At 41.7% G+C, this 15,357-nt stretch overlaps 1 protein-coding gene across 2 annotated transcripts; it reads left to right on the forward strand.

Annotated features, from left to right (window-relative positions):
• Nucleotides 1–1,541: 1,541 nt before the first annotated feature.
• Nucleotides 1,542–14,410, forward strand: CNIH4 (cornichon family member 4). Of its 2 annotated transcripts, XM_004439544.3 has the most exons (5): nt 1,543–1,696; nt 5,289–5,357; nt 7,342–7,454; nt 10,770–10,910; nt 14,212–14,410. In XM_004439544.3, the coding sequence occupies exons 1-5, from the start codon at nt 1,628–1,630 to the stop codon at nt 14,237–14,239; spliced, it is 420 nt and encodes a 139-aa protein (XP_004439601.1). In that variant the 5' UTR covers nt 1,543–1,627; the 3' UTR covers nt 14,240–14,410. The 2 variants fall into 2 exon arrangements, with proteins under 2 accessions (XP_004439602.1, XP_004439601.1); XM_004439545.3 differs by lacking the exon at nt 14,212–14,410 and having other exon boundaries at nt 1,542–1,696; nt 10,817–10,910.
• The last annotated feature ends 947 nt before the right edge of the window (nt 14,411–15,357 follow it).

The raw sequence follows: 15,357 nt of genomic DNA on the forward strand, positions 1-15,357 counted from the left end.
TTGTCTTTTCATTCTGTTGATGGTTTCCTTTGCTGTGCAGAAGCTTTTTAGTTTGATGTAGTCCCACTTGTTTATTTTTGCTTTTGCTTTTGGTGTCAGATTTGAAAAATCATGACCAAGACCTATGTCAGGGAGCTTACTGCCTATATTTTCTTCTAGGAGTTTTATGGTTTCATGTCTTATGTTCAAGTTTTTAATCCATTTCGAGTTACTTTTTGTGTATAGTGTAAAATAGTGGTCCAGTTTCATTCTATTTTAAAATGTAAATATTTTAAAAGTGTATATCAGATCAAGGTGCTTTCATACTTAAAACTCTCCAGTGGTTTTTTCATAATATTAGAGTAAAAGTTAAACTACTTGCCAAGGGTCCGCAAGGCCCACATGACCTTGCCCTGCCCACTTCTGACCTCCTCTCAAAAGTCTCTCACCCTTACTCATTGTGCTTCAGCCAATTGGCCTGTTTTTCTGTTCCTTAAACACACCAAGTTGCTATGCGCAGTTGGGCCTTTGCAATCACTGTTCCCACTGTCTGAAACACTCTGCCTGCAGATCTTCTGGTAGCTTTTGTTCAGATTTCAACTTAACTGTCAGTCAGCCTGGCCTTCTCTGATCACGCAGTCTTCAAGTGTCCTCCCCTCCCCTAACCTCTTTAAGGTACTTCTAACTGCCTGTCCTGCATAGATTTTTTTTGGTGTCTGTCTCCTCTACTGTAATGTAAGCTACTAGAATGTGGGGACCTTTTCTCTCTTGTTCATCATGTATCTCTAAGGTCCAGTACCTGGCATATACTAGGTGTTCAGAAAATATTGGTTGAATGAATGTATGGCTTTGACATAATTTGCTCATAGAGCTTATAACCCTCTGAAATCATCTTTTTCTTGTGTTGAGTTGCTTCTTTTTTTCCTGTTCCTCCCCACCCGACGAGAACAGCATTTTGTCTGCCTTGTTCACTTCTGTATCTCTGGACTCTAGAGCAGTTCTTGGCACATAGTGGGGGTGGAGTCAGTAAATATTTGTTAAATTAACGGATGAGTAAGACAACGTATTCAATTTTTCAAAGATCTCAAAATCTAGAGTGGAGAGAAACACTGCTGTAACAGAGGATAAGCAAGAGATTGTGAAATCTCTGGAGAAACTGAGAGTAGGAAGGGCAAGTCTCAACTGTCAAGCCAGGTATGTTGAGGTTACATTTGTGTTTTGAGATGAAAACCTCTTACCATTCCTAAGTCAGGGGATCCAGTGGCTCCACTGCGGAATCTAAAAATTTCGCACATGGCAAAGATTTTACTTTTTTCCTACAGATTACAAGAGTTCAGTAAATACTCATTGACTAACTGCTGGTCACAATTTCTGGAAATAATCAGTCCGATTTAGGTTAGAGGCCCCGTCCACCTCTTTCATAGGTATTCGTACTAATGAACTACATTTCCCAGCATGCATCAGAATTACGGCAGTAGATTTTTGTTTTTAAAAGTGGACTACAACTCCCGGCATGCCGCGCGCGGGCGGAGTGGACAAGGCGCCCCAGCAAGCGGGGGCAAGGGCCTATCAGGGGCGGGTCGTGGCCGCGGAGCCGGTTTGACGGAAGGAGCGGCGGCGGGGAAGGAGGAGGAGGAGGCGGAGAAGGATGGAGGTGGTGGTGTTCGTCTTCTCGCTCCTCGACTGTTGCGCGCTCATCTTCCTCTCGGTGTACTTCGTATCCTTGCTGAGGCGGGCGGAGGCCGGCCTGGGGCCCGCCGCCCGAGGGCCGGGGCTGAGGGTGGGCCCGGGTGGGGCCCAGGGCAGGTGCGGGGGAGCGAGGGAGGCGGCGGGGGGCCGGCGCGGTCCCCGGGCGCTGGTCGGGTCGGCGAGGGGCGGGAGGAGAGCCCGCTGCCCCGCCCGGGCTGCTGGCCGCCCCTTACCGGGGGCCGAGCGGGCCTTTCCCCTGGCGCGCCCGGCCCGGCCAGCCCTGCCCCGAGCGCGCAGGCTCTCGGCCTCCCTTGTGGCCAGGGGTCGCCGATTCCCCCCCCTTTGCCCTCGGGAGACAAGGGTGGCCGTTTTTCTAGGCGCTCCCGCGGGGGTCGGGGGTCCGGGGGCGGACAGTCGGGCGCTGGGACGAGCGGAGGCGACTTGCCGCCTCTTGTCATTCCCCGGGCGACAACCCCGCCGCCCCTTTGTTCTCGCGGGTGTTGGAACTTGGGGGGACCTTTTGCCTCCCGGAGTTGACTCATTGCACAAACGGGGGAAGAGCTTCCTTCACGAGGCCGCTTTGGAGGGAGCGTCGGGAGGGCTGTATTTTCAAAACCATCTGCAAGTGCTTATTGGGGTTGCTTCTGGCGGTCGCGGATCCGTGCATGCAGGAACTCTCCACGTGATTTAGTTCTCAGTCGTTTCAAAACTTTCTTTCCTGGGTCGGTGCACGTTTGAAATGTCAGTACTTTATAGAGCTGTTCATGTTACGGTATGCAACGGTATTTTCCAGGCCCATCAGTGGTTGTTGAAACTAGAATTTCCCCAACATTTGAGGGAGCGTCCAGTTTTAGTGTCGCCGGTGTTGTAATACACAATGCAGTTTTAAGTAGTTAAACAGAAGCTGGGAAAAAACGCATGAGAAGCACTGCCTTTTTTCGTCTTTCCTTGGAAATAACATGTGCCAGTGTCTGACCGAATTAAACTTTTTGGTTGCCAGAGCATCCTGGCTTTAGGATGGTTGTACAGAGTATGTCTTCAGTGTGCCTTCTTACTTTATTATGGGCGGGCAGCCTGTTATCGTGGAAGGGGACAGAATCTGGAATCAGGATTCCTTGCTTTGCTTTTTGGTATGCACTTTACATCACCTTTCTAAGCCTCAGTTTTCTTATTTTTTAAAATGGGGGGAAAATGTTTACTTCCCAGATGTGTGTGTGTACAGTGAGAAGGCATATTAAGTGGCTAGCACAGAGCCTGCCCCATGGCAAATGTTAAGTAAATATTGCTCTGCCCCCTACCCCCGCATTGAGCAGCAGTTTTTACCTAACTGATGGTTTCTAATGAGGAGAACTCTGAGTTTTATTAGGTTTGGTGAACTGACTGCAAGGGTAGCATCACTAAGTTTTGGTGACCTGTGTCCCTCTTGTGGTGTAAGGAACTGGGGTTTATGCTTAGAGAAATGAAACTTGGATTTCTCTTTTTGCAGTTTGGAAAACTAGGCTGGATAATTTGAAATAGCCTGGTTTATATAAACCAATTTATGTGCATAGAAAAATGTTAGGTGCAATATTTGACGTAGGTAGACCTGAAGGTACATTCAGGATGTGTTTTGATGAGGTTGGGTGTATTGTGTTACTGTGTTTTTGGATAGTTGCACTAGCTTGAGTCAAAAGATGGAAAATGGTCGGGGTAGACGTTCTGTAGAAATAGGAGTTTTCCTGGACTTTGAACTGTGAGGAAAACCTGCAGAGAAGGAAAGGGGTGGATATTCAAAATCAGACACAGACAAGAGCAAAGGTGCAGAGTTGGGTATGTTCACAGCATTTCTAGGTGATGAGGTTGAGGAATAGATCCTCTGGAGCACATGGTTGATTTGGGGGGTATTGGAAGGTCAGGTTGAAAAGGCTGGATTAGATCAGATTTTGGAGAGTTTGAATGTTAAGTGAGGGGGAGGGCTCTCACTTTTATCCTAAGCAATAGGGAGCCGTCGAAAGTTTTTGACATAGGGCCAGCCCCAGTGGCTTAGTGGTTAAGTTCAGCGCGCCCTGCTTTGGTTCCCGGCATGGACCTACACCGCTCGTCTGTCAGTGGCCATGCTGTAGTGGCGGCTCACATACAAGAAAGAGGAAGATTGGCAGCGGATGTTAGCTCAGGGCCAAATCTTCCTCATAGAAAAAAAAAGATTTGGCCCTGAGCTAACATCCGCTGCCAATCTTCCTCTTTTTGGTTGTGGAAGATTGGGCCTGAGCTAACATCTGTGCCAGTCTTCCTCTATTTTGTATGTGGGACGCCACCACAGCATGGCTTGATGAGTGGTGTAGGTCAGCGCCCAGGATCCCAACCCCAGGCTGCCAAAGCGGAGCGTGAGAACTTAACCATTACACCACCAGACGGGCCCCCAAAAAGAACATTTTTGGCATCAAGAAAGTGATATGTTAGGAAGATGAATCTGCAGAGTGGGTTGGAAACAGGAAAGATTGGAAAGTAAGAAAGCATTAGGGAATAGGTTCATCTGGGTTTGAAATATAGTGCTAGGGTGAAAGGAGAGATTAATGTGAGTGATATTAGGAAGAAATGATTGATAGGATCTGGTAATGAATGATTATGGGATTTGAGCAGAAAGCAGAAATAACTTTCCATATTTTGAGCCTTGGTAAATGATGCTTGTGTCACTGACAGAAAGAAAAAACAAATGGGAGGTGAAACAATCTGTGGAGAGAGTGGTGAGTTTGACTTGAGCTATGTTGAGGTGACAGGGGGAGTATCCATATGAAAATGTTTAGAATTTAGTTGAGAACATTTCTTTTTATTTGTTTTATTGCACATTTTCAAACATAAAAGTAGAGAGGTAGTGTGATAAACCCTATGTTTCTTTCACTCACCTTCAGTGGTTTTCAACATATTGCCTTTCTTTTTATCTCCTTCCCAACTATTGTGGGGGGTCGTAGAGCATTTTAAAGTAAATCCCAGGCACTGTGTCATTCAGTTGAGGACTTTTCTAATTATGGCTATCTGTCCCTCAGATTTTTATTCGTGAGTTTATATTTTGTACTAAAAACCATTTTTTGCTTAATTCCAGTATAATATATGTTTACTGTGGAAAGTTTGGGAAATAGAGAAAGGATTAGGAAAACAAATCATCTGTAATCCAACTTTTGAGATATAACCACTGCTAACATATGACCATGCTGTATTTATAGTTTCGTATGCTGTTTTCTTTATTCATATCTTAAGTCTTCAAACACATTTTATGGATATATCATAAATAAACACTATTTTTCTACTATTGGGGATTCAGATTTTTAACATTTAAACTGCTTTTATAGGTCTTATTTTCCGTTTCTTATAGCCACTGGTTGACATTTGAGGAATTCAGATTGAATGTTCTGGTGTGCATCACATTAGAATTGAGCGTAATAAGAGCATTATTTTGTGCAAATCATTTGTTGAAGGAACATAAATGAGAAAGTTGAGTTGTCTATTGAGCAAACTTTAAGGAAATAACTAAATTTTTTTTAAGTCAGATGTAATTCTGCCTTGCAACTGGAATTGCTTTCTGAAACTTGAAAACAAATAATTGTTATAAAAGAAGTCTAATAATTCCTTATCTTGACCGTCAGATAATTACATTGTCTGATTTGGAATGTGATTACATTAATGCTAGATCATGCTGCTCGAAATTAAACAAGGTAAGACTTTTATTTGCTCATTTTCTGGCATTGAAAGCAGTTCTCCATTTTCTGTTTAGAGATCATTATAGATAATCGACATAGGTATATTTGATTTCAGAGTGCGTATCGTCTCTTATTCATGGAATGTTGGTAGAACTGCTGTGTTTTGCAATATTTAAGATCGTGAAACTAGAGAAGACCTAACTTGAAATTTTGTTTCTTTGCTCGGCTTCTTCCTTCTCCCTTTGTCCACGGTGGACACCATCATTCCTCAGACTAGGTGAGGGTTCGTCATGAGGGTAGTTGTTTTTGTCTTCTGTGTCCAAACCCCCTCCTCCCTGCTCACAGAGCAAAGCTCAGTCTGTCTTTTGTGGAATGCAAGACAACCTTCTTTTCGTGGCTTGCTGAGAAACGGCATTAATCAGTTGATTTATGTTAAGGCCGTTTCACCTTAAGTATATTGGCAAGAATACTCTGGATTGCAGAGCTTGTCTAGATACAGGGAAATGAGTTGGACCTGATTCATTTTGTGAGATGAGCAGATAGGACAGCTTTCTGGATAAAAGTTCATATAAAATCACGACGCTGAGAGGTGCTTTTGGCTTGACTTAAAAATGATTACCACGTGTCTTTCCACATCTTCTCTCTACTTAAGTTTCTCTGGCCTACAAGGGAAATAAAGTTACCCTTGGAAGTTAAAATTTCTAGTCAACTATATTCCTCCTCGTCTTTATTTATTTATTTAGAATTTTCCAGAACATGGTTTAATACATTGATAGATTTAAATAAAAGATTTTGTGTTTATCTGCTATGCCTTAAGAGTTCTTTTCTTTTCTTGACATATAATTGGCATATAACATTATATTAGTTTCAGGCCTCCTCATCTTTAGAAGAATGATATATATATATATATATATATATATATGTTTTATTGGATGGATTGTACTTCTTTTTATATTTCTTGCTTACTCAATATTTTAGGTGGGTATTTTGTGGGTTTTCTTTTATAAAATAAAAATCTAAAAACAAAGAAAATGTTACCTATATTCTTCTACTGAGAAAGTTACTTTTTCAGCTTGAAGTTAAGTAGTATTTTTAATGTTAATTTTTATTTTTGTGAAAAGTTATACTTGTACACAACTCAAGTCAAAGGTACTACAGAGCTTAGAGTAAAAAACAGCAGTCTCTTCCTGACCCCTTTAAATTGCATCTTGCTTTTTAGGGGCAACTGATTTCAACACTTGAGCTGTTAATTTTTTTCTGGTATTTATATCCGTATTGCTCTTTTATATGCTTGTACTACTATTTCTTGATTTATCAGTTTTACATTTTATCTGTTGACTTCTAAATCAATATGATAGATTTAGTTCTTAGGTACTCCTTTCCCTAAACACTCCTCTTCCATTTTTCTGTTTTCCTTTTTGGATTAAATTGATATTCAGTGTTTACATCATTATGATGTACTGTTACATTGTAATAATATAAATATATATATATTTTGTGTGTGTGTGAGGAAGATCAGCCCTGAGCTAACATCCATGCTAATCCTCCTCTTTTTGCTGAGGAAGACCGGCTCTGAGCTAACATCTATTGCCAATCCTCCTCCTTTTTGTCCCCGAAAGCCCCAGTAGATAATTGTATGTCATAGTTGCACATCCTTCTAGTTGCTGTGTGCGGGACGCCGCCTCAGCATGGCTGGGCAAGCGGTGCGTCGGTGCGTGCCTGGGATCCGAACCTGGGCTGCCAGTAGCGGAGCGCGTGCCCTTAACTGCTAAGCCACGGGGCTGGCCCCTTAAGTGCATTATTTTTAAGCTGTGCCCTGATGTATTTTCATCGTGTAAACAGTTACAGCAGTGTGCAAATCGGGGACATCTGGGTCTAAAACTAATCTTGAAATACTGGTTTGGGCATTCTCTGTACCTTTATTGATTTAGCTTCAAATAACATGTACATTCAGGAAGAACGCAGCAGTGAGATGTAATACTCTGTTCTTCCCTTGCAGTGGGTCATTCCTGAGTTGGTTGGCCATGCCATTGTCACTGTATTAATGCTCGTTTCATTGCACTGGTTCATCTTCCTTCTCAACCTGCCAGTGGCCACTTGGAATATATATCGGTGGGTATAGTTTGTTTACTGTTTTGTGTCAGGCCAGTTTAAATAAAATTTTTTTTGTAAATTTTACCAGCTTTCTCTTCTCCAGTAAAATAAGGGCCAGTCATAAAATAAATGACAGCAGAATGCTTCATTAAATCAGCACAAATTTTTGTTTGCTTTGGTATTCTTGGCAAGTAGCAATTTGCATGGCTCAGTCTTGTAGTATAAACACAAGTTTACATGTGTAAATTTTAGAAACGTGATGTTTAGTTGTGATGTCTAAAGACTTGTGAAAAGTTTTTCCATTGTCTTGAATATCTTTCCTTTAAGAATGATCAAAAGCCTGAGAATATAAGGTTCTTATTATTAATTTTATTTTTTGGGGGAGGAGTATTCGCTCTGAGCTAATGTCTGTTGCCAGTCTTCCTCCATTTTGTGTGTGGGACGCCGCCACAGTGTAGCTTGATGAGTGGTGCATAGGTCCATGTCCAGGATCTGAACCTGTGAACCCTGGGCCGCCGAAATGGAGCTCGTGAACTCAACCACTGTGCCACTGGGCCAGCCCCCATTCCTTTTTATTATTGAACTCCATTGTATGGAAGTACTACATTTTGTTTATCCATTTGCAACTGATGGGCATTTGAGTTGTTTCCACTTTTTGGCTGTTATAAATAATTCTCCTATGAACATTCGTGTGCACATTTTTGTATGGACATATGGTTTCATTTCTCCTAGGAGTGGACTTGCTGGGTCATACAGTAACTCTGTGTTTAACCTTTTCAGGAACTGCCTGAGTGTTCAAAAGCAGCTGCACTATTTTGCATTCCCAGAAACTGTATGAGGGTTCCAATTTTTCCATGTCCTTGCCAGTGCTTGTTGTTGTGTGTCTTTTTCATTTTAGCCATCCTATTGAATGTGAAGTTGTATCTCATTGTGGTTTCAATTTACATTTCCCAAATGACTAATGATATTGAGTATCTTTTTTTTTCTTAATTCTTTTTTTTTTCTTTTTGCTGGGAAAGGTTCACGCTGAGCTAATATCTGTGGCCAAATCTTCCTCTTTTTTTGTTCCCCCCTCCCCAAAGCCCCAGTACATAATTGTATATCCTAGTTGTAAGTCCTGCTGGTTCTTCTATGTGAGCCGCTGCCTCAGCATGACTACTGACAGACGAGTGATGTGGTTCTGGACCTAGGAACCAAACCCAGGCCGCTGAAGCAGAGCACACCGAACTTTAACCACTAGGCCGTCAGGGCTGGCTCAATATTGAGTATCTTAATGTGTTTATTAGCCATTCATAGATCTTCTTTGCTCTACATGTTTTTGAGTAGCTAAGTTGACTTGAAATAAATTTTTCTTTGGGAAGATTTTTCTGGAAGCATTTTATAGGATTGATTGGATGGAGAAGAGCTGGGAGGTAGGGAAACCAGTTTAGACACCGGAGTGAGATAATATAGTGCTGGAACAGTGTTGTGATAGTGAGAATGAAAAAGATAGAGCTATATAAGTGGTGATAGGAAGGAAGAATGGACAAGAGTTTGACATACTGCCTATGAAAGATGAGGAAGAGAGAAGTCAGAACTGAGTAAGAAAATGTTTTTAAGGACCACCAAGAAAATAGTGACACTACTGTTAGATAATCTGGAAGTCAGAGAAGGATAAGACTCTTTGAGACTATTTGAGTTGAGATGTTATCCAGTTATTCAAATGTAAATACCCTCTATGCAGCTATAGATGGGCTACGAGGATTTGGGGGAGAATTTAAGATTTGTGGAACTCAGAGAGGCATTTACATTTCACAGAAGTCATAGCTGAGAAACTGAGTGTGTAGCAAGAATGAGGAACCCAAGGTTGGACTAGAAGAAGCTTGGACATGAGAGCAGGAAGAGGTCATGAGCAGTGCTGGGTTAGGACACGTATGTAGCACAAATGGTACAGTCTGGATGTTGGAGCCCAGACACTTAAACTCATTGATCTGCTCAAAGTAACCCAATTTCCTTACTTGTAAAAGAAATCATTTGGGGAAGAAGAAGACTATCGTGTGTAACTGTTATATACCCAGTGATATTAAATAAATATGACATGTTATATGTTATCTGAAGAGCCCGCAGGATTCCACAGTGTGTTAAACATAACACTATCTTCAAGATTTTTTTTTTAAAGTTTGAGTCTATTCTGCATCTGCAGGAACACTGAGTTGAACTGGTCTGGATTTGGAACCAGGAGCATCTTCTGGTGCCCTTTACCTTCCGTATTGACTTGTAGCCCTCTCCCTATTCCTATTCTCCCTATTCTCCACTGTGGTCATTCCCCCACCATTATAAAAAGTTTGTTTCTTGTTTGTCAAAATAATATTACTAATAATATTTAGTATTAGTATTAATCTGTTTTTTTTTTTTGGTGAGGAACATTTGCCCTGAGCCAGCATCTCTGCCAGTCTTCCTCTATTTTGTATGTGGGTCGTCACCACAGCATGGCTGACAAGTCGTGTAGGTCCGCGCCCAGGATCTGAACCCATGAACCCAGGCCGCCGAGGCGGAGCGAGCCAAACTTAACCAGTATGCCACGGGGCTGGCCCTAATCTGTATTTTTTAAGAGTTATGTAAAGTTAGACATTGCATTTTGAGTCTGAACTATCCATTTACTGTCTTAACTGAAGAGGAGTTGTATTTTACCACAGTAGCATTTATTCTAAATAATTTCTGTTCTGTCTTCTTTAAATTGCTCTTTTAAGGTAGATACCATTTATAAACCGTGGAAATTGAGATGTATTCTCTCTTGATCAGCAGGAGCACCAAAGATGAGTGTTCTGTTCTGGGCACAGAATCTCTCTTTTTACTGTCGTCTGTGAAATGGAAATAATTATGTTTGACACTACTCTTCCTTATAAAGATGTTGTGAAGGTGAAGGGAATTGCATTAATTAATTTAGAACATTTTACATAAAGAAGTTTCTAAGAACTTGATAAAATTGGTTTGGTTTTGGAGTCCCTTTCACTTGTTCTAATGGAAAACGGCTGTAGGTATGACTGGTTCAGGAGTTTTCTACAGAAGATGGGTGAAAGGGTCTCAATGCCTAAATTATCCTTCTCTAGAGTGTTACTGAATTTGTTTCAGAAGGCAGAAGATTACACCAAGAATTAATAGTATATCTTTCAAAGAAAACTAAGTGGTGGCTGGTGACATCATTGTAATAATCTGTCCATATTTGGTCTGAATTTAAGCCTGCTATGATTGGTTCACTTTTAAAGGTTGATTATTATTGGTTACTTATTTTTGAATATTTATACTGATGATTTGATTTTCCTTCTAATGTGTGTGCATCCTTTAATTTATCAGGTACATTATGGTGCCAAGTGGTAACATGGGAGTGTTTGACCCAACAGAAATACACAATCGAGGGCAGCTGAAGTCACACATGAAGGAAGCCATGATCAAGCTAGGGTTCCATTTGCTCTGTTTCTTCATGTATCTTTATAGGTGAGTTTATAGCACTCTTGGCATTTTCCTGGATGCCGCGCCTGCTTTTGGTGGGTGAGATATCACTATACTATAGGATATTGCATTGACATTGCAGAGCTTTTGAGGATCATGTGAATTTCTCGTGGCTGTGTAGATTTTTAATGTATGACATTGAATCCAGCATTCTGTCTGACCTACAATAGAGTTACTCTGTGGTAGTAGGTGTTCCTTAGCTATTGAAATTAAAACTGTCTTTGCCATTCTTTTCCTGCCCTAGTATCCAGCTGTGAGGTCTCACTGCCTGTTATAGGTATTAATACATGTACCCCAGAGACTGTCCCATTCACGGGTCTCCTCTGGATCCGACCACTGGCAGCAGCTCTCAACAACTTATACCCAAGTTGGGCTGATCTTTCTTGGCAGTAAGGAATTTAGGTGTGATGCCGATTCTCCAGCATGCTAAGTGCCTGTTCTGGTAAAATCGTATCAGTCTCCCAGTTATAACAGATTGGAAATAATTAATATGAAGGATTGGCTGTCAGACACTGAAAGCTTTATGCAGTCCTATTTTAAACTTAAATTTATTATGTCATGTTTTAGAGAGAAACATGCCACCTTTTCCTTTACCTATCATAGACCCATTGAATAGGCGAAGAAGAGAAAAAATTGTCATATATGATGACAATTTGAGTAAACCTTTAAGAATCTAGATGTCAGGCTTAACTTTTGTATCCAGGCTTAATTAGACCATTCCTATTTTTTCCCCAGGTAAATTTTAATTTTTCACATAGGCGTAAGGACTATTAGGAAAAACTTGTACTGAACTAAACTTCTGTCACTGAGAAGATTCCTAATAATTAGAAACTGTATAAAAAATTGCTATTATGTCTGAAATAGTTTAGAAGTTGGAGCCATTTTAGCTTCTGCCTGAAAAAGCAGGCTTCCTAAAATCCTGTCGCTGCACTCATTCCACCCACTAGCATAGACTAGATTGAAATTAGAGTTTAGAGGCTTTCCTTGTCACAATTTATCGTATTTGCTTTTCTGTATTTTAAAAACTAGGATAGAAAAAGCACACTGGTGTCAGTTTCTGCTTCTCATACTGTACCTCACTGCCAATGGGCTTCATTTTTAATCCCAGTATTAAAGATGAAGACTAAGGAGCAAAGAAATTTAGTATTAAGACACACCTATTCTCATTTTTATTACTTTTTTGTCAAACAATATGAAGGTATCTTTATTATCATATATGTTCCCTTATATTTGTCTGCTTCTGAAGAGACAGAAAGTAGGCTGGAATCAGCTTAACGCAAGGGTGTCCTTTCTTCATCCTCCGCACCCCCCAGGGTTTATGCTGTTGGAGGGCAGACTAGAGTGGACACTCCCTGGGTCTCGATAACATGAGCTTCTTGAGACAGCTGTGGGTAGAGCCAGCGTAGCACCCTTTTAGGAGTTAGTGTAGGATTGGGAGGAGTGTCTCGCTACATAGACCCAAAGTCTTAGGATTTGAAAATGCACAAGTGTCTTAGCTCTCAGTTGTTGAATTTAAAGCAGTGGGACGATGGGCTGAAGACTGGGGACTGGAGGAATGAGGAAGCAATTTAGGGGCAGGGTTAAGGTACGGTTCTTTTTTTTTTTTAATTTTTGTTTATTTTATTTTTCCCCCAAAGCCCCAGTAGATAGTTGTACGTCACAGTTGCACATCCTTCTAGTTGCTGCATGTGGGACGTGGCCTCAGCATGGCCGGACAAACGGTGCGTCGGTGCGCGCCCGGGATCCGAACCCGGGCCGCCAGCAGCAGAGCGCGCACTCAACCGCCAAGCCACGGGGCCGGCCCGATGGTTCTTCACAGCTAAATGAAAGCTAGACGTAATGGGTTTGAGTAGCTGCCTTCCTCACTGCCTGCATCCTTTCCCTTCCCTTCTCTTCCCGTCCTTTCCCACTCCCTCCTCAGCTTGCCATTTTTAGTTATGCTGCTGTCACCTTACCTCTTGGCACCACCCACAGCTCAAGGGATTAGGATGAAAGAGGAGTCTCAGAGATCCCTGTAACACTTTCCTCTTAGGTTTTGGTTGCTGTTGTTTGAACGTGGTTTTATTTCCATATCATTAGATTTCTAATGCAGGAATTTTGTGCTGCTCCCCTCTGTATTGCTTGCCACGGCTTGCTGGGTATCTTGCACATAGCAGACGTTCAGGGTTTATTAAATAGAATTAAAGGAAAAATGCCCGGCTTCTTTAGAGATTGGTGGAATCTATGCCTTTGCTTTTTGGTTAGGTGCTAGCCTAGTGGAATCTGGACTCTACACTTACTGTGTGACCCAGGGCAAGTTTCTTAACCTCTCTGAGCCTCAATTTGTTGATCTGAAAACGGGATAGTAATAGTACCTACATTATTGGATTGTGATGTGGACTGAGTGAGATACTGCACGTAAAGCACTTAGGTTTGTGTTGACCTATAGTAGACTCGCAAAAATCCTTCAAAAATATTAGCTACTACCATTAATCTGTGCTGTGTACTGAGTCTACTTAGCATGGTTACGTTTGGACAACTAATCACTCATGTGATTACTTAGTAATGTAAGGGGTATCTTTGTGTATTTTAGTCACTTGATCTCAGCAGAACAAGGCTGAATCCAGTGAAGGAAATGCTAGTTTTGTTACTGTTGTTAACTGTGGTGGCTCTAATAGAGTGTTTATAGGGTGATTCCTGTTTCGGACACTGTGTGCAGCACTGCACATGACACAAAAGAGTAGCACAAAATCCCCATGTGAAAGCTGGGAGCTTGGTAATCGCAGTGCCTGGGTGTCATCCTGGAATATGACAGTGATGACGCCCGTGTCCTGCTCTCGTCTCGAAAGAGCTCACAGTCCACTGGTAGGAACATAAGGAGAAGTGTGCGGGAAGAGGGCGAGCTATGGAAGGAAGCCATGCGACTGCCCTGGGTGGAAACGCCCGCTCCCAAAGGAGCTGCCTGGGGGTGGGTGAGGAGGGGGTCCAGGCACAGAGACAGCATCTGCAAAGATCTGGCTACAGAACTAAAGTGTGTTTCTAGACATAGTTTGTTTTTTCTAGACTGTAGCCCAACATTGGTTTTCAGTTATACTCTCTGCCCCCACCGCCACTCCAGTTACATTTTAGTGAAAAAAATCAGGGCACTGAGAGGCCCTAATGTAGATATTCTTTCCTTTAGGTGTAAATTGTCTTGTACCAAATGAGTGTTCCTTTCTGAGCTTTAGGAACACAAGTCTGGACAGACCAGACTATGAAGGAACATTCCTAAGGAAACGTTAGTAACATTAATGTCTTCTCTCCACAGTATGATTTTAGCTTTGATTAATGACTGAAGCTGGAGAAGCCATGGGTGAAGTCAGCCTACACTACAGTGCACAGTTGAGGAGCCAGAGACTACGTAAATCATCCTTACAACCGTGACCATAGCAGTATATTTTTTCCTCTTTGGACAAAAAAATATTTTTGCTGTATTTTTACCATATAAAGTATTTAAAAAACATGAATTGAGTTTTTGTAGATTTCTGGTTCTCAACTTTAGCCTGAACCCCAACATGTGAAGGTGTTTTTCATCGTCTGTTATTTGTATGTAGAACAGGACTGCCGTTCCAGCCTTGCATGCCTAAGAAATAAAGGGATAAATGCCCACTTTAAAGGGAAAACGTAATAGATGGCAAAGCTGCTCTTCAAGTCCCCTGAAAAGTCAGAGTACAGAGCAATACTGCTAATCTGGGCAAAGGAAGAAGGAAAGTAAATTACCCTTTTGCCTAGATTGTGGCAGCTTCATATATTTAATATGGTTTAAAGATTTATGGACTGTCAGCTAAGACTTTTCACAAGAATGTTAACAGAAAAAGACATTTCAAAAAACATATATTTCTTTGCCGTTTCTGAAACCTTATAAGCCATTTGCCCAGGTACAACGTAATTCCTGCTTATAGAAAGGAAAATAAATCAAAAAAGCAAAACTTTATCAAGAAGCTTTCATTTAAGAGCCACTGCCTCTACAATCACCCTGCAACCCATACAGTCCCACTGGCTCTTTCCAGGTCTTGCTTTTGTGTTCTAACTGATCCAATTGTATTTGATCTTCTGACGTATTTTCTAATGGGTTTGGAGAGGTGATTTGTAGAAGACGCTCATCACGTTAGACGCAGGAAGAGCCAGTCATTCAGTGTCAGTGAAATGGAGCCTGTCAGTGCTCTGCTTGTGCCAGATTAACTGTGACACTTCTGTCCTGCTGCACAGACCATTTTGTGAATTGGGAGACCCAATACAAGCCGTTTCATAGACATAGCAATATCCACCCAAACTCCGTTCCTTGGAGGTGTATTTGTAAACTCTTGCCGTTGATGAGAGCAGTTAACCTCTTCAGTTCTGTTTGCCAGGTAAAGTGAACCTGGCAGTTTAGTCTCAGTCCTAGTTTGTGCTTTAATGTTACTATCTGAAGTGT

The sequence above is a fragment of the Ceratotherium simum genome, chromosome 36 (genome assembly GCF_057802395.1).
Source record: "Ceratotherium simum simum isolate JZ-2026a chromosome 36, ASM5780239v1, whole genome shotgun sequence".
NCBI lineage: Eukaryota > Metazoa > Chordata > Mammalia > Perissodactyla > Rhinocerotidae > Ceratotherium > Ceratotherium simum.